Here is a 27,958-nt window from a genome sequence, read left to right on the forward strand (position 1 = left end):
ATTGCACCCAATGCTGTCTACTTGCAATCCCTGGAAATGCTTCCTACTTGAAAGAGTCAAATCAGAGCCTGTCACAATAAAAAGCTAAGACACTGAGATAGTCCACAACCAGGTGACTTGTGCAGGCAATCACCCTGGAGGGTTTGGGCCCATCCTAAAGACACAGCCCACCCACGTTGTACCAGAAATCACTCCGCTGACTCCCCCAGAGAGTGCACGCAGGCTTCCTCCTACATGGCAGAACTCAGTCAACACTCGAGCATCCGTGGACCATTGAAAGCGGCCGCACCACTGGGAATTTCCATGGCTTTTCATCCCAGCTTCTAAGCGTGTAGATGTCTGGCCACAGGCTCCTTACCTTGTTCGGAAGGAGCCTCTAGGCTTGGAACCGGGGTGACATTCGGAGGTGCGACGGCAGTCCCTTCTGCGTCTGAGCATTGTGTCAGGTTGCAGTACTCCCACCTGACATTGGGATCCATCGTATAACAATAAGGGGCTGCCACAGGATCTGGATTCCTGCAGTAGTTCCTGATCAAGCCACTGGAAATTCCAAAACGATACATGTCACAAGAGGTGGGACACTATGCACGGGGACGCCACACCCTCTCCTTTGTGCGGCAACATGGTCGTTCCTGGTGCCTTTCTAATATACCCATTAAAAGTACCATATGATTGCCACAAGCACGAATGGCTCTCAATCACTAATCCTCTCTGCACATTTCTCATACTTAAGAGATTATTACTATTTTTGTAAATCTAAAGGAGCAAACGCTTCCTAGAGACACTGAGATAATGCATACACGTGGCCAAAACATGATCAGACTATTCTCCTTCTACCTTCTGCCCAATCCATCTCTCTGGAATAACTGGTACGCATTTTGACGCCTGTATTGTGCCATTGTTGATTCGCACACAAAAGTATCTGTATCTGTCTACTTCTGCGTATCTCTGTCGGTAGGGCTTCATATTCTAAAGTGGGAGTTGCAACTAACATGTAGTTCTTCCGAGAAAACATGGCATCCAGAAGGACAGCCTTTCCAGGTCAACCTTCCCATACTATGTACTCAAAACGGAGTGAAAAGGCTCTACGTTTCACATGGAAACGCGTTGTGCGAATACTACTACGGTCTGTCATTCTCGTATCACGTGGGTCAAGTAGGTTTCTTTCCGCACCACTTCTCAAAGCTGCCCTGGAAAAGTTGCTCCCAGGCAGGATGCAGTATCTCTAGAATGGGTTCCTGGGCAGGACCTTCTCTCTTGCTCTCAATCTATCCTCTGCTGGCCGCAGCCACTCCGGGACTGAGGGAAAGCGGATGAGTTGAAAGAACAGTGGGACCCATGGCATCAAGGAAGACGGCAGGGTAGACTAAGAGATCTGAAGAGGTCGGACAGCTACGGAGGAGCAGAAAGCAATGAAGAAGGGGGCAAAGCAGGGGAGGACTTTGGGCTGCGGGGATCTTGAAGCATTCGCTCTTCCTTATGCCTCCCAAGAACCTTGCTCCAACCTCTCAGTATCCTCACATTCATGACCTGTGGCTGCCTGAGAAAATGGGAAATGTATTCTGGGCCATGGGGATCCAACACTCTCTCTCTAGAGACTCTACAATTGTGACCTAGTCTCAACCTCAGACCCTCCATTCCAGGAAGCTGGTTCAATCAGCAACTGGATGTATAAGAGCCCGAGCTCTTGTAAGACTTCTTTTTCTTCCATGGCTTCCCTCTTTGGAATGCATGGAATATTCTTATTATAACATAAACCTCAGAGGTCAAAACTGCGATTGCTCTAGGATTTGCAATATCCCTTCGAACCCACACAGTAACCTTTTATTAATATTACATACCATCGTGCATGAGGTAAGACACAGTGGTACACTTCCAATTATTACCTGCATGATTTATGCTACCTGTTCAACCTGTTACCTCTACATATGCTAAACTTAGACATAGTGCTATCATTCTGCTTCAAGCAGTCAACTCTCATTGAAAAAGACATAGAAATTTGATCAAGAAAATTTTGCATTTACATCTATCTACATTTGCGAATTGCTGGATTCTACATTATGTGGGCTGCAGAAAGTTCCCTTCTTCTTCTATTCTTCTTCTATCTAATTCCTTCGGGTCACGTCTCTTGTTACATAAGGCTGCTCATTCCAAAGTCTGGCAGTTTCTGGTTGCTTTGTTTGGGGCAGTGAACAATATGCATTTATCCAACAGAGATCGTCATCAAGGCATTTTATTGCTGGATTCAGCATTCGCGGTGATCTCTTCTGGTTGCAGATTATCATTTTAATAATATTCCCTGGCATCCGGCTTCCAGTGTTTCTGAGGTGAACGCATTAGCAATTTGTATCACTGTACTTCTAGGAAGACACAGCTCTTTTTCCTCCACTTTCTCCTGAGATGTTTCTTCGTATTATGCCTGTGCCTTGTTACCTTCAAACTGTGATGTACAGAAGTACGACACACACGGTTTTTTTGTTTGTTGTTTGTTTGTTTTTGTTTGTTTCTGAAATTTCCTATTTGATCCCTAGAGGTTCATGAAACCGTGATTTTGTCAACGTTCTTCATAATTGAAAAGTTATCAACCATCCTTGATTCGGCACTTGCTTCTACTCCAAACTCCCTTGCTCTTTTCTGTGACTTGCTTCCCACATGCAATAAATCTTTTCATATTTTCCTACGTGTCTGTGAGGCTCGGTTGATTTCGTATTTCACTATTTCTCCAGGAGTGTCCTTGTGTGTGAGAGAAATTGTGAGATTTTGCGTGAGTCCGTGTACGGGTGTGTTTTGAATTTGTGTGTGTGTGTGTGTGTGTGTAACTAGTTCTGTAGGTTCTGTAGAATTTGTGTTTGGTTAATTTTTTCTTCTGAAATGTCCAACTTGATCAGGTGGCCATGCAGTAATTTATTCATTTAAGACATACTGTTTTTATATTAGTTCTTTAATTTGATTTGGCTATTCTATACTGTTAATTTCTCTTGACATGATATCTGGTTTGTTTCATATTCATTTGTTTAAATATTTGAAATCGGTTGTCATAATGATATGTCAAATTTTCACGCAATTCTAATCATTTCTGTCATTTCTGAGCTTGTTTGTATGGCCTGATTTATTTCCTGGTTATGGATCACACGAAATGCTTTCCGACATGTAGTCAAAGTTTAAATTTAGGACTCACTCTCGGGGTACCTCATAGCTGAGCCAATTGACTTTCTTGTTTACTTGTAAAGAGACTTGAGATTTCCTCTCACTGGCAGTTCATTGACTTGGAAACCGATTTGATGCTTGGACACTCGCTTTTCAGCTATGAAAGGGGTTGTCTGCAGCTGACTGTATTCTCGGAATATCTTAATACCACTTTTAAATTATGGCTGTTCTGGGGTCTCCACGGAATTCGCAACGTGTTCTGTGAGGACTCTCCCGTCTAGCTGGTAAGAACTCCGGTCTCCCACAGTGCTATGTGATCTCTGTCTTCTTTATTGAGCTTGCTGTTCTCTTGTAGCTGCTGTTCCTCAGTAAATGTTCTTTGCCATACTTTCTTGTGGAACATTTTCTGTGCACATGCAGCGTCATGTCAGACCAACAACTGGAGGAGACTTCTATGCGTAGTTGTAGAGCTCCTTTCCTCCACAAACCAGGTCTTATTTCTGCCAGACCTAGAAAGTTTTAGCTACCGGAATCATCCCAAACTCCAATCCCTCCGTTACCTTCAGCAAGATGGCTACAGTCTGCTTGGGCTCCATCTCCTTGCTACTCACTGCAGGAAGGCTATCCAGGAAGAAAGACAAGGCATCTATGGAGTTGAGCTCATCACTGCCCCTCTCTCAATACGCTAGGGCCTCTACCATTTCCTCTCCCACATGGAGAAACCATTTCTCCATGTCTTTTGTAGTCGCTGCTGGCCAAAAAATTGGCCCTGGGGTGCTCAGACCCAGGCTTCTGTCCATCTCCCCATCCCTTTTGCTTTTCAGCATCCGTCTCTTTTCAGCATCACTCTCATCTGCCTTCCTGCCTTGGCTCTTCTCTTGCTGCGAACCCGTATCCCTTCAGGCCACTGGTACTTAAGGCCGAGTGTTTCCCTCCCCCAGACGTAGAAAGAGATACATTTACCTGTCCATAAATAAGCACCTATCTTTCCTCATGAGCCCAGACAGAAAAGGCAAACACAACCTTCCCTTCAGGAATTGGAAGTCAGAATAACAGAATTCCAATTGGAAAGTCTTCATTGACCCTTAGTGGGTGTTGTGGAAGGGTAATCTAAGTGTTTGGTCGTTTGCCATTCTGACTTTCTTCATCATGTGATGTCCTCGCCTCCAGATGTCCCTTCTGCTCCATAAAACTAGGAGGAAGGAGAGGCAGCTTAACAGTTCTCTTCTCTCAGACCCGTAGCTCCAAGGCAATCATCCTGAGACATTTTGCTACGCCATCTGCGTCTGACACAAGTTGAGTTCGGAGAACTCAGCTTGAAGCACGTCTCTTCTAACAGAAACTTCAGTTGACCCTTTCTTCTCTTACGGTAAAGAACAAAGACATACCCATTTGGGTAGTTTTCCGGGGTCCGACTATGAGAGTGCGGTGTCATAGATGACCAAGCTTGGCAGGTTCTTCCTGTCACAGTGGTGAAGTATGTGCCTCGATAACTCTGTCCATTACCGTGGTAGCACTCCTGCACCCCAGGCCTTTGCTCAGTCGGTGCTGAAAGGAAAACAGAAGAAATCAAGCTGAGGATCTCTGAGAACAGAGATACATGTGAAGCCACTGATGACACAACCAGGAAGGAGTCTATGAGAATTACGACCGTACTCTTTTCCTTATCCGTAGACCGAGGGATGTGAGAAAACCAACCAACAAACCAACACCAAAGCAACAGATTCCTACCATTCTAGAACCGTAGTCAGTTCTTGGAAATATTTCACCTGCAACCTTAGAGAAACACAACAGATCAGACTGCTCTCCTCATTGGAAAGTGCGCTCACGAGCAACCACCTTTCTGGGAAACTCTACTGAATGGGGCAGGATCGAGCAAAGGGCACTGCATTTGGCAATGCGGGCTGCAGGTGGTAATCGGCTGTCGGGGACAGAGGCGGGGACAGGTATGTTTCCCTAGACCGTTGTTCATGAAAGCCAAGGCCTTTGGCTTCCGGGCCATGGGGCAGAAAACGGTCCTCTATATCTGACTGAAGGCAACGACACTTTGCTTCTCAGGGATGTGTGCAGGCCAAAAGCTTATTCCTTTGGAGGAGAGAGGGAATCCTCTCGTGCCCCGCATCCTGAATTGCAATAAAGGAGAAGTCTACTACTCTTTCTCTCCAGACCCCTCCCAGGTACAAGTGCCATCACAAAGAGGTTTAAGAACACTGAGAAATCACTCCCTTCAAAGCCTAGGGCTGCAGAGCCTTAGAGCATTGGGAGCTCATGTACTGCTCCACAGACCCAGGGCGATATGGAATTAAGGAAGCCCTGTTAGGTTTCTCCAGGGCGACAGGCTCCAGAGTCATATTTCTCGGAATCTGCAATGCGGAAGATTGCACCCAATGCTGTCTACTTGAAGCAATCCTTGGAAATGCTTCCTGGCTTGGAAAGAGTCACACACCTCAGAGCATGTCACAATAAAAATGTTGGCTAAGACACTGAGATAGTCCGTTTTACAACGAGGTGACTTGTGCAGGCAATCACCCTGGAGGGTTTGGGCCCATCCTAAAGACACAGCCCACCCACGTTGTACCAGAAATCACTCCGCTGACTCCCCCAGAGAGTGCACGCAGGCTTCCTCCTACATGGCAGAACTCAGTCAACACTCGAGCATCCGTGGACCATTGAAAGCGGCCGCACCACTGGGAATTTCCATGGCTTTTCATCCCAGCTTCTAAGCGTGTAGATGTCTGGCCACAGGCTCCTTACCTTGTTCGGAAGGAGCCTCTAGGCTTGGAACCGGGGTGACATTCGGAGGTGCGACGGCAGTCCCTTCTGCGTCTGAGCATTGTGTCAGGTTGCAGTACTCCCACCTGACATTGGGATCCATGGTATAACAATAAGGGGCTGCCACAGGATCTGGATTCCTGCAGTAGTTCCTGATCAAGCCACTGGAAATTCCAAAACGATACATGTCACAAGAGGTGGGACACTATGCACGGGGTTACCACACCCTCTCCTTTGTGCGGCAACATGGTCTTCCTGGTGCCTTTCTAATATACCCATTAAAAGTACCATATGATTGCCACAAGCACGAATGGCTCTCAATCACTAATCCTCTCTGCACATTTCTCATACTTAAGAGATTATTATATTTTTGTAAATCTAAAGGAGCAAACGCTTCCTAGAGACACTGAGATAATGCATACACGTGGCCAAAACATGATCAGACTATTCTCCTTCTACCTTCTGCCCAATCCATCTCTCTGGAATAACTGGTACGCATTTTGACGCCTGTATTGTGCCATTGTTGATTCGCACACAAAAGTATCTGTATCTGTCTACTTCTGCGTATCTCTGTCGGTAGGGCTTCATATTCTAAAGTGGGAGTTGCAACTAACATGTAGTTCTTCCGAGAAAACATGGCATCCAGAAGGACAGCCTTTCCAGGTCAACCTTCCCATACTATGTACTCAAAACGGAGTGAAAAGGCTCTACGTTTCACATGGAAACGCGTTGTGCAAATACTATTACTGTCTGTCATTCTCGTATCACGTGGGTCAAGTAGGTTTCTTTCCGCACCACTTCTCAAAGCTGCCCTGAAAAGTTTGCTCCCAGGCAGGATGCAGTATCTCTAGAATGGGTTCCTGGGCAGGACCTTCTCTCTTGCTCTCAATCTATCCTCTGCTGGCCGCAGCCACTCCGGGACTGAGGGAAAGCGGATGAGTTGAAAGAACAGTGGGACCCATGGCATCAAGGAAGACGGCAGGGTAGACCAAGAGATCTGAAGAGGTCGGACAGCTAGGGAGGAGCAGAAAGCAATGAAGAAGGGGGCAAAGCAGGGGAGGACTTTGGGCTGCGGGGATCTTGAAGCATTCGCTCTTCCTTATGCCTCCCAAGAACCTTGCTCCAACCTCTCAGTATCCTCACATTCATGACCTGTGGCTGCCTGAGAAAATGGGAAATGTATTCTGGGCCATGGGGATCCAACACTCTCTCTCTAGAGACTCTACAATTGTGACCTAGTCTCAACCTCAGACCCTCCATTCCAGGAAGCTGGTTCAATCAGCAACTGGATGTATAAGAGCCCGAGCTCTTGTAAGACTTCTTTTTCTTCCTTGGCTTCCCTCTTTGGAATGCATGGAATATTCTTATTATAACATAAACCTCAGAGGTCAAAACTTTGCGATTGCTCTAGGATTTGCAATATCCCTTGGAACCCAACACAGTAACCTTTTATTAATATTACATACCATCGTGCATGAGGTAAGACACAGTGGTACACTTCCAATTATTACCTGCATGATTTATGCTACCTGTTCAACCTGTTACCTCTACATATGCTAAACTTAGACATAGTGCTATCATTCTGCTTCAAGCAGTCAACTCTCATTGAAAAAGACATAGAAATTTGATCAAGAAAATTTTGCATTTACATCTATCTACATTTGCGAATTGCTGGATTCTACATTATGTGGGCTGCAGAAAGTTCCCTTCTTCTTCTATTCTTCTTCTATCTAATTCCTTCGGGTCACGTCTCTTGTTACATAAGGCTGCTCATTCCAAAGTCTGGCAGTTTCTGGTTGCTTTGTTTGGGGCAGTGAACAATATGCATTTATCCAACAGAGATCGTCATCAAGGCATTTTATTGCTGGATTCAGCATTCGCGGTGATCTCTTCTGGTTGCAGATTATCATTTTAATAATATTCCCTGGCATCCGGCTTCCAGTGTTTCTGAGGTGAACGCATTAGCAATTTGTATCACTGTACTTCTAGGAAGACACAGCTCTTTTTCCTCCACTTTCTCCTGAGATGTTTCTTCGTATTATGCCTGTGCCTTGTTACCTTCAAACTGTGATGTACAGAAGTACGACACACACGGTTTTTTTTTCTGTTTGTTGGTTTGTTTGTTTGTTTCTTTCTGAAATTTCCTATTTGATCCCTAGAGGTTCATGAAACCGTGATTTTGTCAACGTTCTTCATAATTGAAAAGTTATCAACCATCCTTGATTCCGGCACTTGCTTCTACTCCAAACTCCCTTGCTCTATTCTGTGACTTGCTTCCCACATGCAATAAATCTTTTCATATTTTCCTACGTGTCTGTGAGGCTCGGTTGATTTCGTATTTCACTATTTCTCCAGGAGTGTCCTTGTGTGTGAGAGAAATTGTGAGATTTTGCGTGAGTCCGTGTACGGGTGTGTTTTGAATTTGGGTGTGTGTGTGTGTGTGTAACTAGTTCTGTAGGTTCTGTAGAATTGTGGTTTGGTTAATTTTTTCTTCTGAAATGTCCAACTTGATCAGGTGGCCATGCAGTAATTTATTCATTTAAGACATACTGTTTTTATATTAGTTCTTTAATTTGATTTGGCTATTCTATACTGTTAATTTCTCTTGACATGATATCTGGTTTGTTTCATATTCATTTGTTTAAATATTTGAAATCGGTTGTCATAATGATATGTCAAATTTTCACGCAATTCTAATCATTTCTGTCATTTCTGAGCTTGTTTGTATGGCCTGATTTATTTCCTGGTTATGGATCACACGAAATGCTTTCCGACATGTAGTCAAAGTTTAAATTTAGGACTCACTCTCGGGGTACCTCATAGCTGAGCCAATTGACTTTCTTGTTTACTTGTAAAGAGACTTGAGATTTCCTCTCACTGGCAGTTCATTGACTTGGAAACCGATTTGATGCTTGGACACTCGCTTTTCAGCTATGAAAGGGGTTGTCTGCAGCTGACTGTATTCTCGGAATATCTTAATACCACTTTTAAATTATGGCTGTTCTGGGGTCTCCACGGAATTCGCAACGTGTTCTGTGAGGACTCTCCCGTCTAGCTGGTAAGAACTCCGGTCTCCCACAGTGCTATGTGATCTCTGTCTTCTTTATTGAGCTTGCTGTTCTCTTGTAGCTGCTGTTCCTCAGTAAATGTTCTTTGCCATACTTTCTTGTGGAACATTTTCTGTGCACATGCAGCGTCATGTCAGACCAACAACTGGAGGAGACTTCTATGCGTAGTTGTAGAGCTCCTTTCCTCCACAAACCAGGTCTTATTTCTGCCAGACCTAGAAAGTTTTAGCTACCGGAATCATCCCAAACTCCAATCCCTCCGTTACCTTCAGCAAGATGGCTACAGTCTGCTTGGGCTCCATCTCCTTGCTACTCACTGCAGGAAGGCTATCCAGGAAGAAAGACAAGGCATCTATGGAGTTGAGCTCATCACTGCCCCTCTCTCAATACGCTAGGGCCTCTACCATTTCCTCTCCCACATGGAGAAACCATTTCTCCATGTCTTTTGTAGTCGCTGCTGGCCAAAAAATTGGCCCTGGGGTGCTCAGACCCAGGCTTCTGTCCATCTCCCCATCCCTTTTGCTTTTCAGCATCCGTCTCTTTTCAGCATCACTCTCATCTGCCTTCCTGCCTTGGCTCTTCTCTTGCTGCGAACCCGTATCCCTTCAGGCCACTGGTACTTAAGGCCGAGTGTTTCCCTCCCCCAGACGTAGAAAGAGATACATTTACCTGTCCATAAATAAGCACCTATCTTTCCTCATGAGCCCAGACAGAAAAGGCAAACACAACCTTCCCTTCAGGAATTGGAAGTCAGAATAACAGAATTCCAATTGGAAAGTCTTCATTGACCCTTAGTGGGTGTTGTGGAAGGGTAATCTAAGTGTTTGGTCGTTTGCCATTCTGACTTTCTTCATCATGTGATGTCCTCGCCTCCAGATGTCCCTTCTGCTCCATAAAACTAGGAGGAAGGAGAGGCAGCTTAACAGTTCTCTTCTCTCAGACCCGTAGCTCCAAGGCAATCATCCTGAGACATTTTGCTACGCCATCTGCGTCTGACACAAGTTGAGTTCGGAGAACTCAGCTTGAAGCACGTCTCTTCTAACAGAAACTTCAGTTGACCCTTTCTTCTCTTACGGTAAAGAACAAAGACATACCCATTTGGGTAGTTTTCCGGGGTCCGACTATGAGAGTGCGGTGTCATAGATGACCAAGCTTGGCAGGTTCTTCCTGTCACAGTGGTGAAGTATGTGCCTCGATAACTCTGTCCATTACCGTGGTAGCACTCCTGCACCCCAGGCCTTTGCTCAGTCGGTGCTGAAAGGAAAACAGAAGAAATCAAGCTGAGGATCTCTGAGAACAGAGATACATGTGAAGCCACTGATGACACAACCAGGAAGGAGTCTATGAGAATTACGACCGTACTCTTTTCCTTATCCGTAGACCGAGGGATGTGAGAAAACCAACCAACAAACCAACACCAAAGCAACAGATTCCTACCATTCTAGAACCGTAGTCAGTTCTTGGAAATATTTCACCTGCAACCTTAGAGAAACACAACAGATCAGACTGCTCTCCTCATTGGAAAGTGCGCTCACGAGCAACCACCTTTCTGGGAAACTCTACTGAATGTTCATGGGCAGGATCGAGCAAAGGGCACTGCATTTGGCAATGCGGGCTGCAGGTGGTAATCGGCTGTCGGGGACAGAGGCGGGGACAGGTATGTTTCCCTAGACCGTTGTTCATGAAAGCCAAGGCCTTTGGCTTCCGGGCCATGGGGCAGAAAACGGTCCTCTATATCTGACTGAAGGCAACGACACTTTGCTTCTCAGGGATGTGTGCAGGCCAAAAGCTTATTCCTTTGGAGGAGAGAGGGAATCCTCTCCTGCCCCGCATCCTGAATTGCAATAAAGGAGAAGTCTACTACTCTTTCTCTCCAGACCCCTCCCAGGTACAAGTGCCATCACAAAGAGGTTTAAGAACACTGAGAAATCACTCCCTTCAAAGCCTAGGGCTGCAGAGCCTTAGAGCATTGGGAGCTCATGTACTGCTCCACAGACCCAGGGCGATATGGAATTAAGGAAGCCCTGTTAGGTTTCTCGAGGGCGACAGGCTCCAGAGTCATATTTCTCGGAATCTGCAATGCGGAAGATTGCACCCAATGCTGTCTACTTGAAGCAATCCTTGGAAATGCTTCCTGGCTTGGAAAGAGTCACACACCTCAGAGCATGTCACAATAAAAATGTTGGCTAAGACACTGAGATAGTCCGTTTTACAACGAGGTGACTTGTGCAGGCAATCACCCTGGAGGGTTTGGGCCCATCCTAAAGACACAGCCCACCCACGTTGTACCAGAAATCACTCCGCTGACTCCCCCAGAGAGTGCACGCAGGCTTCCTCCTACATGGCAGAACTCAGTCAACACTCGAGCATCCGTGGACCATTGAAAGCGGCCGCACCACTGGGAATTTCCATGGCTTTTCATCCCAGCTTCTAAGCGTGTAGATGTCTGGCCACAGGCTCCTTACCTTGTTCGGAAGGAGCCTCTAGGCTTGGAACCGGGGTGACATTCGGAGGTGCGACGGCAGTCCCTTCTGCGTCTGAGCATTGTGTCAGGTTGCAGTACTCCCACCTGACATTGGGATCCATGGTATAACAATAAGGGGCTGCCACAGGATCTGGATTCCTGCAGTAGTTCCTGATCAAGCCACTGGAAATTCCAAAACGATACATGTCACAAGAGGTGGGACACCATGCAGAGGCACCCCACACCGTCACCTTTGTGCTGCAGCAAGGTCATTACCGATGCCTTTTTCATATACCTTTTAAAAGTACCATATGACTGCCACAAGCACAAATGGCTCTCAATCGCTAATTCTCTCTGCACATTTCTCTTAGTTAATAGATTATTATGATTTTTTTAAAATCTAAAGCAGAAAATGCGTCTTAGAGACACTGAGATAATGCATACACGTGGCCAACAAATGATCAGACTATTCACCTTCTGCCATCTACCCAATCCATCTCTCTGGAATTACTGGTATGGATTTTGACATCTGTATTGTGCCATTGTTTATTCACATACAGAAGTATCTGTATCTGTCTAGCTTTCCCTCTCTCTCTCGGTAGGACTTCACATTCTAATGTGGGAGATGCAACTAACACGTAGTTCTTCAGAGAAAACACGGCATCCAGAAGGATAGCCTTTCCAGGTCAACCTCCACACACTAGGTACTCAATACATAGTGAAAAAGCTCTACGTTTCACATGGAAATGCATTGTGCAAATAGTATGTCTGGCATTCCCATATCACATGTGTCATGTAGGTTTATCTCTGCAACACTTCTCAAAGCTGCCCTGGAAAACTTGCTCCCAGGCAGGATGCAGTATCTCTAGAATGGGTTCCTCGGCAGGACCTTCTCTCTTGCTCTCAATCTATCCTCTGCTGGCCGCAGCCACTGTGGGACTGAGGGAAAGGGGATGAGTTGAAAGAACAGTGGGACCCATGGCATAAAGGAAGACAGCAGGGTAGACTAAGAGATCTGAAGAGGTTGGTCAGCTATGGAGGAGCAGAAAACAATGAAGAAGGGGGCAAAGCAGGGGAGGAGTTTGGGCTGTGGGCATCTTGAAGCATTCGCTCTTCCTTATGCCTCCCGAGTATGTTGCTCCAATGTCTCAGTATCCTCACATTCATGACCTGTGACTGCCTGAGGAATTAGGAAACGTGTTATGGTCCATGGGGATCCAACACTCCCTCTCTCGAGATTCTACAGTTGTGACCTAGTCTCAACCCCAGACCCTCCATTCCAGGAAGCTCGTTCAATCAACAACTGGATGTATAAGAGCCTGAACTCTTGAAAGACTTCCTTTTCTTCCTTGGCTTCGCTCTTTGGAACGCATGGAATATTCTCATTACACCTGAAACCTCAGATTTCCAAACTTTGTGATTGTTCTAGGATTTGCCATATCCCTTTGAACCCACATAGTAACCTTTTATTAATATTACATACCCTCGTGCATGAGGAAGGAACTTACAGTGCTACACTTCCCATTATTCCCTACATGATTTATGTTACCTGTTCAAATTTTTACTTCTACATATGCTAAAGTTAAATATATTTGTATCATTTTGCTTCAAGTAGTCAATTCTCATTTAAAAAGTTATAGAAATTTGATCAAGAACACATTCAGCATTTTCCTCTACATTTGTGAATTTCTAAGTTCTTCATTAGGTGGGCTGCAGAAAATTCCGTTGTTTTACTATTCTTCTACATAATCCCTTCAGGTCACCTCTCTTGTTACATGAGCCTGCTGATTTCGAATTCTTACAGTTTCTGGGTTCTTTCTTTAGGGGAGTGCACAATATGCATTTATCCAACATGTATGATCTTTAAGGCATTTTATTTCTGGATGTAGTCTTCTCAGTTGAGCTCTTCCTTCTTATGTTTATTATTTTAATGTTATTATCTTGTTCCTGGGTTGCAGTGTTTCTGATGTGGTCACATTAATCATTTGTATCACTGTTCCCCTAGCAAGACACAGATTTTTGTTTTTCCTGTTCCTTATGAGATTTTTCTGTGTATTATGTCTTTGCCCTCTGACAGTTGAACTGCCTTATACCCAGTGGCATCTTATAATTTTCATTTTAGAAATTATTTTTCTGATCCATTGAGCTTCTCGAGTCTGTGATTTTTAAATGTTCTTTATATTTGGAAAGTGTTCAGTCATTCTTGCTTTTGGTATATATTTCTGTTCCAATCTCCTTCCCCCTTTCTGTGTCTTGCTTCCCACATGTAGGAAATCTTTTTATGTTTTCCTTCACGTCTGTGTGGCTCGGTTGATTTCATTTTTCAGCATTTGTGGATGTGTGTGTGTTTGTAAGCTTATACATGTTTGAGTGTGTCTGCATGCGTGTGTTTTGTGTGTGTATCTGGTTCTGTAGGTTCTTTGCAATTATTTTTCATTTACTTTTTTCTTCTGAAATATCTATCTCGATGGGGAGGCCATCCAGTAGTTTTTTCCTTTAAGACATATCTCTTAGTCATTCTTTTTTTGATTTGGCTCTTTATATTGTTTCTGTCTCTGGATAAGGTATCTGTTTCACTCCATATTCTAAACATTTCTGTCTCTTCTGGATCTGTTTGTATTGACTGATTTTTCTCCTGCTCCTGGGTCACACTAAAAGGTTTCTATGTGTACTCAAGTTTTATATTTAGGCTTCGCATTGTGGATACTGCATAACTAAGCCACTTGACTTTGATGTTTACCTCTGATGGTTGAGTTTTCCTCTCACAGGCAATTCATTGACTTGGACATCATTCTGATGCTTGGAGACTTGCTTTTCACCTTTGCTATTGTTTGTCTGGAGCCGCCTTTATTGTAAGAATATACTAATTCTACTCCTGAAGTATGGCTTTTCCTGGGTCTCTACTGAATGCCCAAGATGTTCAGTGAAGTCTCTCTCCTTTGTCTGGTCCGAATTCCAATATCCCTTATTGCTATTTGAGCTCTGTCATATTTATTGAGCTCACTGTTCTATTGTAGTTGCTATTCTTCCATAGATGTTATTTGCCCTACTTTCTTGTGGACCTATTTTCTGTGTACATGCAGCTTCATGTTTAGCCAACGACTCGAGGAGACTTCTATGCATATTCCTAGAGCTCCTTTCCTCCACAAATCTGTTGTCATTCTTAGCAGGCCTAGAAAATCCTAGCCACCTGAATAATCCCAAACTATAATGTCTCTCCTCTCTTCAGCAAGATGGCTACAGTTCTTTTGGGCTCCATCTCTTGCTCTTTGGTGCAGGAAGGGCATCCAGGAAGAAAACCAGTGCATCTGTTGAGTTGATATCATTGTTCTCTCTCTCACAATATTCTTGGTCCTCTACTGTCTATTGTACAACATGTGTATATCATTTTTTCTTGTCTTTGGTAGTCACTTATGTGTGAAAGACTGGCCATGGTGTGGTCAGAACCCAGCTTCTATCTTCCCACACCTTTTAGTTTTTCACATCTGTCTCATTGCTTACTTTCATCTGCCTTCTTGTCTTTGCTTTTCTCTTCCTGGCAACTTGTATTCCTTCAGACCACAGCTGCTCAGGACCCGGGGTGTTTCTACCCATTGGAATAGACACAGATATAGAAAAATACCGTTTCTCCATAGAGATGCACATATAATTTCCTTGTTAGCCAAGACAGAAAAGGCCAACACAACCTTCACTTCAAGAATTGGAGATTAGAATGATAGAATTTCAAGAGGTAAATATCACATTGACCTTTAGTGAGTGTTGTTGAAGCTGACTCTGTGTAAACATTCCGATTTTCCATTATTGTGACCTCACCACCTCCAGATATTCTCCTGATTTTATCAAACTCTTAGGAAAGAGAGCCAGCTTAACATTTCTCTTCTGTCAGACTCTTTGCTCAAAGTAATGTTCCTCACACATTTTGCCATGCATTCTGTGCGTGAGAAAAATTTAGTTGTAAGAAGTTAGCTTGATGTACACCTTTTCTAAGACAAATTTTACTTGGACCTTGTTTTGCTTACTGTAAGATTAATGACATACGCATTTGGGTAGTTTTCTGTGGTTCTATTATGCTGATGTGGTTCCATAGATGACCAAGCTTGGCAGGTCCTTCCTGTGACAGTGGTGGAGGATGTGCCTTGATAACTCTGTCCATCACCATGGTAGCAATCCTGGACCACATGGCTTTGCTCAGGTAGTGCTAAAATTAAAACAGAAAAAATCAAGCTGAATAGTTCTTAGAACAGAAAAACATGTGAAGTCATTTATGACACAAACAGGAAAAAGTCTTTGAGAATTATGACCATTCTCTGTTCTTGATTAGCAGGCAGAGAGATGTGCAAAAAGCCCAAGGAATAGATTCATAGCATTCTGGAACTTTATTTAGTTCTTAGAAATATTTCATTTAAAGGTTTAGAGGAAGTTAACATATCAGAATTCTTCTCACCAGAAACTATGCTCACGTGCAAGCTCTTTTTTAGAAATCTCTTCTTAATGTTCATGAGGAACACAGGACAGGAGAGACTAGAAAGAGATACATTTGGCACTGCAAGCTGTAGGTGGTGATTGGCTGTCAGGGTCAAATGTGAAAACCTTGCACGATTCCCTAGACCATTACTCAGAAAAGCCAAAGCCTTAAGCTTCTGGGCAATGGGGGAGAAAATGGTTCTGCATCTAGAACTGCAGGCAAAGCCCTTCACTTCTCAGGGATAGGTAGATGATCAAATCTTATTTTCTTAGAGGAGAGACAGGAAATTTTCTTGTGCCCAGCATCCTGCATTGCAACGTAGCAGACATCTGCTACTCTTTCTCTCCAAACCTACCACACGTTCAAGTTCCATCCGAATAAGGCACAAGAACACTGAGAATGCATTCCCTTCAAAGCCTAGGTGTGCACAACTTGACTAAGACTGAAGTGGCTCCAGGAGATACAGCATTTGTTTATTTCCACCAAAGATTGAGCATTCATTAACGAGAAAGAGCAGTTTCAATGGGGTTAGATTATGTGTATGAAGATATCCCATCTGTAGTGCAGGGATGCAGCGACTGCTAAAATCTAAGAATAGACAGGAACACTGAGAAAATTCTTCCACACCCCAGGCCCCACTCTAAGCAAAAGATAGCAGCAGCCCATCACTGGAGGAATTTAAACCTGTGGTGCATTTAAGATAAAAGCAACAAGCACAAATGCCAAATTCAGTTCAACTAGTGACTAGATTGACTCAATTGACCACAAAACATATTTTCAGGAGAAGATGGATGCCCATTTCAAAGCGTAAATAATATTTACTGCAATCTCTACTCTTCTTCTATTTATGATAACCAGTGGTTGATTAAATAATTACAAGACACACCAAAAACTCAAGAGGGAAGATAAGCGACTGTTAAATAATAAAGCAATCAAGACAGACAGACTCAGAAAAGACACCATCTGGAAACTATCAGTTTGGGTTTGTCTGATACCTATGTTAATATGTTAAAGAATATTTTGGTAAAGGTGGACAATATCCATGGATAGGTGGAGAATTTCAGCAAAGAGATGGAAACTATAGAAAAGAGTAACATGAAAGTGCTAGTAAGAGATTTATAATATCAGAGATGAAGAATTCTCTGAAGGCACTGAGGAGCCAACTAGACACAACTAACAAAACAATCCATAAACTTGAACATAGTTTACTAGAACTTATCCAAACCAACACAGATACAAAAAAAAAAAAAATTCCTGACAAAAAAAAGCAGAACAAGCATATAAGGTTTATGAAACTACATGAATGATCTAACATTTGAATACTTACAGTCCCAAAAGAAGAATACAGAGAGAGAGAAGTGGAAAAAAAAAAAAAAAAAAAAAAACAGCAGAACAGATAATGGCTATGAATTTTATAAAAACAATAAAAATCAACAATCTGCAAATCCAAGGAGCTCAGGGAACCTCAAGCAGAATAAATATGAAAAATTAATAATAAATAAATCATAGTCAAACTGTTGAAAAACAATGAGAGTATCTTAAAGGCAGTCAGAGAAAAAGGAACTATTGAATACAAAGAAACAAAGATCAGATTTCTAGTCAGAAACTATTCAAAACAGATAATGGAACATCATTGTTAAAGTGATACAAGGAATGAAACTCTCAACCCAGTATCCACACTCAGCAAAATAACTTTTAAAAACTGAACGCAAAATTAAGACTTCTTCAGAAAAAGAAAAGCTGAAAGACATCAGCAGCAGCAGTCCCGTGCTATAAGAAATGCTAAAGGTTGTTTTTCACAGAAAGAATGTGACTCCAGATGGAAAGTGGGATCCACCATAAAAGATAAGGAGCACCAGAAATGGTAAAATAAAGAAATTATTCAAAATATTTGTAGTCATAATCACTTTAAAACAAAACCGATTATTCAGGGTAAAAATAGTGTCAATGTATTGCGAGAGCTATAACATAATAGAAGTAAGCCTCTATTACAAAGAGCAATAGCACAACATTTTGGGAGGGAGGAAGGAGAAGTGCAATGATATAAGGTTTCTATATATCCAGTAGAATTCTTTCATTTGAAGGTGGAATGTGAAAAAATCAAAGGGTATATTATAAACATTGTGGAAAATAATAAAATCACTAAAAATTAATTTAATAAGTAAGTAGTGGAGATAAACTCAATCTAAATGAAGGCAGAAAAATATGAAAAAAGGAAGAAAGTTTAAACGGGACAAGGAGAAATAACCAACTTGATGGTAGATTTAAATTCAATCTTATTAACAATTACTTTAATGCAAATGGTCTGAACATCTCAATTTAAAAACTGAGAAAAATATATACAAATACTAGTGAAAACAGAGCTGTGAAGGCTGTATTCATATCAGTGCAAATAGACTTCAGAACAAGGAATGCTTCCAGAGATAAGAAGAGACATTACATAATGATAAAGCGTTCATTTCATCAAGAAGACCTAACAATCCAAAATACACATGTGCCTAATAACAGAGCTTCAAAATATATAAAACAGAGTTGCAATCTAAAAGAGAAATAGACTAATCTAGAGTTAAAGTTGGACACATCACCATTAATCCTCAGCAGTCAATAAAAAAAAGAGAAAGACAAGGAGTAAGGATACAGAAGAACACCAGCAACCAACTTCACCTAATGACCTTGAGAGAACACCCCATCCAACAACAGAAGAAGACACAGTCTTTTGAAGAGTACATGAAAGTGAGTTTTAGAACTCAATAATGAGTTCTGAAGTTGAATCAGTACTAAAAAACCTACACCAGAAAAACCCCTGGACCAGAGAGATTCCTAGCCAAATTATACCAGTCATATAAAGAAGAGCTGACATAAAGCCTACTGAAACAATTCCAAAAGATCAAAGAGGAGAGACTAACTCATTCTATGAGGTCGTCATCATTCTGATATGGAACAACAAAAAAAGAAAACTTCAAGCCAATATCCTTGATGAACACAGATGCAAAAATTCTCAATAAAATACTAGTAATTGAATCCAAGAGTACATCAAAAAGCTAATCCACCACAACCAAGTAGGTTTTATTTCTGGGATGTAAGGTTGGTTCAATGTACACAAATCAATAAATGAGATTAATGACATAAGTTGTATTATTCAGGGTTCTCTAGAGGGACAGAACTAATAGGATATATATATATAAAGGGGAGTTTATTAAGTAGTATTAACTCAGCAGATCACAAGGTTCCACAACAGACCCTTTGCAAGCTGAGAAGCAAGAAAGCCACTCCAACCCCCAACGCTGAAGAACTTGAAGTCTGATGTTCAAGGGCAGGAAGCACTCAGCACAGGAGAAAGATGTAGACTGGGAAACTAATTCAGTCAAGCCTTTTCACATTTTTCTGCCTGCTTTACAATCTGGCCACACTGGCACTTGATTAGATGGTTTGCACCCAGATTAAGGGTGGGTCTGCCTTCCCAGCCCACTGACTCAAATGTTAATCTCCTTTGGCCACACCCTCACAGACATACCCAAGATTAATACTTTGCATCCTTCAATCCAATCAAGTTGACAGTATTAACCATCACAAGTCCACTCTTTGTCAACTTGAACCCATACACACATCCTGAAATCATACATAATCTTCAAATAAAGATAATAATAAGGTCATAATTATACCTAACATAATACAACCATCCTCATACAACCAGAAACGCACCAATCCCCAAACCAAATGTTATTACATAAGGTTAACAATACTTAAATGCTGATACGAACAACACTTAAATGCTTAAATGCTGATGTGAAGTCCATAAATCTAAAGTCACATGATAAAGGAAAAACAAAGGAAACAAAATAAAGATATTTTCTTAGCACAAGTATACACATGCACTTAGAAAGGGGATGTAGTGCTGCAGCTGTCCACTTTCGGGTGGTGCCTGCATATCATGCAGAACCATCTGTGAACCAGTCCTTAGTCTTCCCTGCCTCTGTCAACTGATCATAGGGAACTCCCCATGAGGCCTTTCGTGCAGGCTGGGCGGTGGGGGGAAGGCGGGGTGGCACGAGTGGAGAACATGGGCATTTGAGCTACTTCCTTAAGTAACTTACTTGTGCCTTCAGGACCTGCTCAAGCCCTATCACATATATACCACTTCAATTTGATGATGAAATGTCACTGTGCCGACCCACCTTACGGCTAGATGGGTCAGAAAGCACCCAGTTCGTGATAGGCAGTTCAGGTAGCATGGTGACTTTATGACCAACAGTCAAATTTCAGTTTCCACCAAAGCCGAATAACAGACCAAGAGCTGTCTCTCAAAAGGAGAGTAGTTATCTGCAAAAGTGGCAGGGCCTTGCTCCAAAATCCTAGAAGTCTCCACTGTGATTCACCCATGGGGGCCTGCCAAAGGCTCCAAACAGCATCCCTATCTGCCACTGACACCTCAAGCACCATTGGATCTGAGGGGTCATGTGACCCAAGTGGCAGAGCAGCTTGCAAAGCAGCCTGGACCTGTTGCAGAGCCTTCTTTTGTTCTAGACTGCACTTAAATCTGGCAGCATTTCAGGTCACTCGATAAACAGGCCAGAGTAACACACCCAAATGAGGAATGTGTTGCCTCCAAAATCCAAATAGGCCCATTAGGCATTGTGTCTCTTTCTTGGTTGTAACAGGGGCCAAATGCAGCAACTTATGTTTCACCTTAGAAGGAATATCTCCATAGGTCTCATGCCACTGGAACCCTAGAAATTTTACCAAGGTAGAAAGTCTCTAAATTTTAGTTGGATTTATTTCCCATCCTCTGGCATACAAATGTCTCACCAATAAGTCCAGTGTGTTTGCTACTTCTTGCTCACTGTATCCAATCATCATAATGTCATGAATGTAATAGACCAGTGTTATATCTTGTGGAAGTGAAAAGCGAGCAAGGTCTCTCCAAATAAGATTATGACACAGAGCTGGAGAGTTGATATACTCCTGAGGTAGGATGGTAAAGGTATATTGCTGGCCTTGTCAGCTGAAGGCAAATTGCTTCTGGTGGGTCTTATGGACATGAATGGAGAAAAAGCCATTTGCCAAGCCAATGGCTGCACACCAGGCACCAGGAGATGTGTTAATTTACTCAACCAACGAAACCACATCTGGTGCAGCAGCTGCGATTGGAGTTGCCACTTGGTTAACCTTAAAATAATCCACCATCATTTTCCAAGATCCACCTGTCCTCAGCACAGGTCAAATGGGAGAGTTGAACAGGGATGTGGTGGGAATCACCACCCCTCCATCTTTCAAGTCCTTGATGGTGACACTAATCACTTCAGTCCCTACAGGGATAGGATATTGTTTTTGATTTTTTATTTTTCTAGGTAAAGACAGCTCTAATGGCTTCCATTTGACCTTTCCCACCATAATAGCCCTCACCCTACCAGTCAGGGAGCCAATGTGGCATTTCTGCCAGCTGATAAGTATGTCTATGCAAATTATGCATTTTGGCACTGGGAAAATGACCACAAGATAAGTCCAGGGACCCACTGGAACCACTGTAAGTCAGACATGAGCTAAAACTCCATTACTTACCTTACCTTCATAAGCCCCTGCTTTAACTGGGGGACCACAATAACGTTTTGGATACCCTGGAATCAATATCAGCAGAGCCAGTGTCCGGTACTTTCTGAAATGTCTCATTAGTTCCCTTTCCCCAGTGCACAGTTACCCTGGTAAAAGGCCAGAAGTCTCCTTGGGGAAAGATGGGAGAAAGATTAACAGCATATATTGTCAGTAGCCTAGTGGGGTCCTTCCTCAAGGGGATCCAGCCTCCCCTTCATTCAGTGGGTTCTGGAACTGTAACAGGTTCAAGTCTGGAAATTGATTGAGGGGCCATGATTCTCTGTTTTTATAATTCAGATTAGTCTTTTGTCCATTCTACCTGGCAGTTTTCTGTTTATATAAATCAAGTAGGAATGCGGTAGGTTTCCTGTCAATTTTACTTCTAGGAACACTGTGATTAATTAGCCAATGCCAGAGCTCTACATGAGTCAGACTATTCTGATTGCCACTTTGCTTCTGCTGTCCATTATGGTAGCTATGCCCACCTTGCCTTTGATGGTTCAGTGCCGACACTTGGCCCCTGCTACCTCAGGATCCAATTATTCTCATTGTATTTAAATTTTGTAGTTGAGTGACTGTGGTTCCTACTGTTAGATCTGACATACAGAGAAGAGCAATTACAGGGCTCTTCAAAAACACAGGTGCTGCTCTCACAAATCTATTTCACAAAGCACTGGCCAAGGGTATGTCTTCTGGAACCTCCCAGCTTGGATGTGTAGGTCTAAAGTGACTAATCCACTCCACCATCCTAATCTCCCTAAGCCTTTGGATCACTTCCTCTACATTAAACCAAGTAAGATCAGGCATTTCCAGTTCACTCACATTGGACCATCTTTTAATCCATATAATCTGTATTTCAGCTAACTATTATAACCCTTTTTTTGTTTTTTTGTTTTTTTTCTGGAGATGGAGTCTTGCTCTGTTACCAGGCTGGAGTGCAGTGGGGCGAACTTGGTTCACTGCAACCTCTGCCTCACAGGTTCAAGCAATTCTCCTGCCTCAGCCTCCCTCCCAAGTAGCCGGGATTATAGTTACACATCACCACACCCAGCTAATTTTTGTATTTTTAGCAGAGACAGGGTTTCACCATTTTAGCCAGGATCGTCTCAATCTCCTGACCCTGTGATCTGCCCTCCCCCGCCTCCCAAAGTGCTGGGATTACAGGCATGCGCCACTGCTTCCAGCCCTATCAGAACTTTTTCTAAGTCCCCGAGCTGCAACATTAAATGCAGAATCCCTACTTAGTAGGGCCAAATCAATAAATTCAGCTTGATCCAACTCTATGTCCCTTCCACCATGATCCCATACCCTTAATATCCATTCCCATGCCTATTCTCCAGATTTCTGCTAATATAAATTAGAAAACTTAAGCAGTTCTTTTAGAGTGTAATGCACCTCCTCATGGATCACACTCTGAAACTCACCTCTGGGGCCCACAAGGACTTTAGTCTAGTTATAGGTCTAGAAGCATTCAGGGGCATTAGGGGTGCCTCCTGAGGAGAATCAACATTATCTTGCCTGGCAACTGCCTCAGGGGAGGCCATCATTGTTGCCTCAGGTAGTGCAGGGTTTATATCCTCAGACAAAGGTGGAAAGGCTAATGGCAGCACAGGTCAGGGAGAGGATGTTACCACTACTGGGGATGGGGAAACTGTTTCTTCTGGCAAAAAAGTTTCATCAGAATTCACAAACTCTGTGTCCTCAGCTTCATTAGGGTCCTCCCACACATTCCCACTTCAAGTTCCAGGGTCCCATTTTTTTCCAGTCAAAGCCCTCACTTTAACAGTAAACACCTGGCAAGGCTGTGCATGCACCTCTTGTTGCAGGTCAGCTATTCGCATGATAACAGCTTGTCTCTGTTTTTCCACAATTTCAACTCTTTCTCTACAGGAGTTAAGACTCTCATTCAGGGCAATCTTAGCAGATTTGTGGCTCAGTATCTGCTTCTGAAGCCGGGAGACAAGATTCCCTGAGATCATGATTTTCTTTCATTACTTTCTCCAGTGAACTTAGGAGCAACCAACCAACTTCATTATGTTCCTTGGTTCTCCACATATAGTCAAAGGTATTATGTATAGAGTCACTAAACTCCTTGCCTCTCATAAGAGATGAATCAGTAGTGTCACATGCATTTATTTTGCATAACTCTCTAAACTGTTCAGGCCAAGTACTATCAGTGTCCTCCATACTATTAGAAGTAGAGTCCTTAGCATTTTTTGGTCTAATCATATTAATCAGCCAACACCAGAAGTCCCGAAACCAATGAAAGAACTCCATCCTTAATATTCTGTTCCTCTAGAACCACTCCTGGTATGAAAATCTGTATTAGTCGGGGTTCTCTAGAGGGACAGAACTAATAGGAGACATATCTATATCTATATTAGATATAGATATAATATATATCCAATAATATATTAGATATAGATATATTATATCTATGTCTATATCTATGCTTCAATGGCAGGAAGTATCCAGCACAGGAGAAAGATGTAGGCTGGGAAGCTAAGCTAGTCTAGCCTTTTTACATTTTTCTGCCAGCTCTATATTCTGGCTGTACTAGCAGCTGATTAGATGATGCCCACCCAGATTAAGGGTGGGTCTGCCTTCCCAGCCCACTGACTCAGATGTTAATCTCCTTTGGTAACACCCTCACAGACACACAAAGGATGAATACTTTGTATCCTTCAATCCAATCAAGTTGATGTTATTAACTATCACATAAACAAAACTAATATCCTCAAATACGTATCTTAAGGATGGTTGTCCTTTATACCACATCATTGAGGTTCTTTGAATTTCCTGAGTTTGTATGTCAAACTCTCTAGTGAGATTGGAGAAATTTTCATGGATAAGATCCTCAAATATATTTTCCAAGTTGCTTACTCTCTCTCCCTTTCAGGAGTACCAATGAGTCATAGATTTGGTCTCTTTACATAACCCCATATTTCTTAGAGGCTTTATTCATTTTTTAAAATCCTTTTTTCTTTATTTTTGTCTGATTAGGTAAATTTGAAGAAACAGTATTCAAGCTCTGATATTCTTTCCTCAGCTACTTCTATTTTGCTGTTAATACTTCTGATCATGATGACATTCAATAGTGAATTTTGTAGCTCTACCAGAGAGGCTTGGTTCTTTTTTCAAATGGGTTGTCTTTCATCTCTTCAATCCGTTTTACTGCATTCCTTAGATTCCTTGAAAGAGGTTTCAATTCTCTCCTGAATCTCAATGCTCTTTGTTGCCATCCAGATTCTGAATTCTATGTCTGTGATTTCAGTCATTTCCTTCTGGTTAGGAACCATTGCTGGAGAACTAGTGTGATCATTTGGAGATAAGGAAACAGTTTGACTTTGACAGTTGCTAGAATTCTTGTGCTGGTTCTTTCTGTACTGATGTTCCTTTAACTGTGATATAATTTGAGTATTGTCAGTTGACTTCACTTCTCGATATTTTCAGAGGGCCAAGGTGATGTACAAGATCTTTATTTGTGACTGAATTCTTGTTCATGGTTTTACAGGGGCATATATTACCAAAGTATTTTTGATATTGAAGTTTGGGCTGCAAACTAACAGATGGGTCTTACATGTAATAACCAATAAGTAGGGTCTTGCTCAGCCACATGGCTCCTCTGTATTTCTTCATAATTGCTTCTCTCCCACTTGAGTGCTGGCTGCAGATCTCAGCTTAGCACTCTTCCCCTGTGTACCACAGACCTGAGGCAAGCTCAGGCTTCCTGTTCACTCCATAGCTTGGGGGCAGCAGGGTCAGGGACCTCAGGGTGCTTGCAGGGATGACACACTGGCCTCTTTTCCATAGGGTGACTGGGGCACACTGGGGTGTGAGTAAAGCACTCAGGATCATTTTTCCTTCCCTAGTCCAAGTACAGCAAAGGGCAGTACAACTGCAGTGGCAGTGGCAGAAGGACTTTCAGTCACCTCTGGGAGCTCCACCCCACAAAAACACAGAGTGCAGCCAGTGGAAATGTTCAGCTGAGTGTGAGGTGTCTGCACTGTGGGCCCAAGCCAGGAGCCCTGCCTAGTGAAGAGTAGCAGGTGAAAGCTCACAAGAAAGAGAAACTGGAATTAACCCCTGCTGTGTGCTGGAGGTGTCAGGGAAGTGGCCAGGTCCCCTTTTACTTTCTCAAGCCCAAAGGCATTAAGGGCGGTCCTGCTGCAGCTGCAATGGCAGAGGGGCTGCAGGTTGTCTCTGGGATTTTCTCCCAGAGAAGCACAGACCCAACACTGACTAAAATGTTCAGGCAGGGCCCGGGTGGCTGTGCTCTGCCCATTGAGGAGTAGCAGGGGCAGGGGCCAGAGCAGAAAACAGTGTGGCCACTTTTCCATAAGGCAGGTACACTGTGCTGGAGGTCCGTGAGAGTCTTGAAGCTCTTTGCTTCCTCCTGAGCCTGCACTTTAATCTCAAGAGTTTGAGATGAACAGTGGTAAGGAAGAAAGCACAACAGATATGGCTAATGAAACCCAGGAAGACAAGTCAATGCATAGAACTAATTCCAACCTAAAGAAATACTTTTTAAAATCATATTTATAGAGGTTTGCAATGATACTAAAAACAATATTGCAAGTCATTATTAAGAATACAAGAAGTACAATGTTTCTTGTCTTCTTTAACACCTGTGATGCAGCTGTTTGATATGAATTCTACCTAATGGCTGCATTGCCCCTTGCCACCACCCAAAGAAGGTTGTAAAGCACTCAGATCTATATTAACTGCAACTGTGTACCCCTTAGGAATTTTTCCTTTGTCCTCTTCCCTCCCTATCAGTATGTATCTAGCAGCATTCTGAAAAGTTAACTGTACAATGAGGGACTGCTGGGCGTCTTAAGGGGCATTTCTTTCTGCCTACGTATTCCCCCTCCTCCGCTCATATCTAGCATGTAGGACTTGGGTAATCTCTGGGGTTTCAGATTTTCCAGACCTCCACTTTCTCAGGGGCTTCCACCTCCTGCTTATATCTAGCTATCTGCCTACTCTAACCATAAAACCTTAAATAAGAATAAATCGTATGTTTGCTCTTGATTGCCATGTCATGATAAAAAAGTAGGACACCATCAGTGGCACCAATATTGATGTTGATCTGTTAATCCTTGTGTAGAAATGAACCTTGGAGGCCACTGTTTGATTTCTTACAATATATGCTTTGGTTGTAACACTGTCACTTTGACAGTTGATAAGCATCCTTCTGAATGGTCCCTCCTTTAGTTACAAAAATGTTGGTGCATGGATGATGTTGGGAATAAATAAAAAGTGAACTAAATTATGTTCTCATCTTGGGCAAAAATTAAGAAAAAAAAAAAAAAAAAAGGAGGGTATGCAGCTCCTCCATAAAGAAGGCCATTTATGTACTAGGCTTACTACAGTGACACACCACTATTAGTTGGGGAGAATTCAGTTTTTCCAAGGTGTTGACAGGCATCCGGATTTCAGAGGAAACTGTAAAGAAGCAGAACCTGGGGCCAATACTGCACATGATTTTTCTTTGAGATCAAATCTAAGGCAATAAATCTGTTCAAAAGCTGCTTTCTGTCTGGTCACGGCAGAGGGTGGCCAAGGAGGGCTCAGCTGTGCTCCCATTGCAAGGCTACAGAATGTCCCTTGTCGTGAGGCTCCTCAGGACACCTGGCCGAGCTTCAGTGACCCTCTTCCAAGCCTGGAGATGCCAGCTCCGTCTCTGGCACAGAATGCTAGTGATTTCCACAGGGTGAGAGGCCAAAAGAGGCTAGTAAAATGAAGATAGCCAAGCTTCCATGGAATTAGGCAACAGGACGACCTTGACCACTTTGAGGGGTGTGGTGGGGGCCACATGCAGATGGAGTGGGTTAAAGAGTGACTAGAAGAGCAGTGGGGGTGGCAGCAGGAGACAAGCCTGACTCTGAAGGCAGCCAGCCTTCTAGGGAATATGGGGTCAGGGGGAAGTTCTGAAAGATGACACACTGCATAGAGCGTGTGTTTGTATGCCGATGACAAGTATCCAGTAGGAAGGCAGACAAACAGATTCTCATTCTCAGAAAGGCCCATCCTGACCTCCTGAGGGTACACAGAGCACAAGGGGAGGACAGGGAGGGGGATGCACCCTCATTGATTCATGCAAAGTCCTCAGCCAAAGTCCATCTGCTCCCCACCTCTGCGCCTCTGTCCTTCCTCAATTTAAGATGCTCTAGGCTGGAAAACTGGATTATTGAGCAGGCATTGGCTGATGCATTCTAAACCTAATCCACTAAAAAGCACTTGAGAGATATATCAAAAGATCATCAAGAAATGGTATTTTAGGTCCATATCCGTGTCTTCACCCTGCACTGTCTTCTTATTTGAACTCCCTTTTCCAGGAAGAGTTATGCTTTGGCAAATTCTAGAGCTCACAGTGTGACTTCAAAACACACAACAAATTCAAAAGGTGTTTCCTCCAGAGAGTTAAGTTAAACATTCTGAAGAGTGTTT

The 27,958-nt window shown here is 43.0% G+C and overlaps 1 protein-coding gene across 15 annotated transcripts in view; it reads right to left on the reverse strand.

The window, feature by feature from the left end:
- The window catches only part of LPA (lipoprotein(a)), a 161,158-nt gene that overhangs the window by 105,998 nt on the left and 27,202 nt on the right, over positions 1 to 27,958 (reverse strand). For all 15 annotated transcript variants that reach the window (XM_050789212.1, XM_050789210.1, XM_050789211.1 and 12 more), the window contains 6 exons: positions 15,490 to 15,649; positions 11,453 to 11,634; positions 10,082 to 10,241; positions 5,902 to 6,083; positions 4,536 to 4,695; positions 359 to 540 (listed from right to left, as the gene is read on the reverse strand). In XM_050789212.1, the coding sequence (XP_050645169.1) occupies positions 359 to 540; positions 4,536 to 4,695; positions 5,902 to 6,083; positions 10,082 to 10,241; positions 11,453 to 11,634; positions 15,490 to 15,649 (1,026 nt within the window). The remainder of the gene's footprint in view (positions 1 to 358; positions 541 to 4,535; positions 4,696 to 5,901; positions 6,084 to 10,081; positions 10,242 to 11,452; positions 11,635 to 15,489; positions 15,650 to 27,958) is intronic.

The sequence above is a fragment of the Macaca thibetana genome, chromosome 4 (assembly GCF_024542745.1).
Source record: "Macaca thibetana thibetana isolate TM-01 chromosome 4, ASM2454274v1, whole genome shotgun sequence".
Taxonomy (NCBI): Eukaryota; Metazoa; Chordata; class Mammalia; order Primates; family Cercopithecidae; genus Macaca; species Macaca thibetana.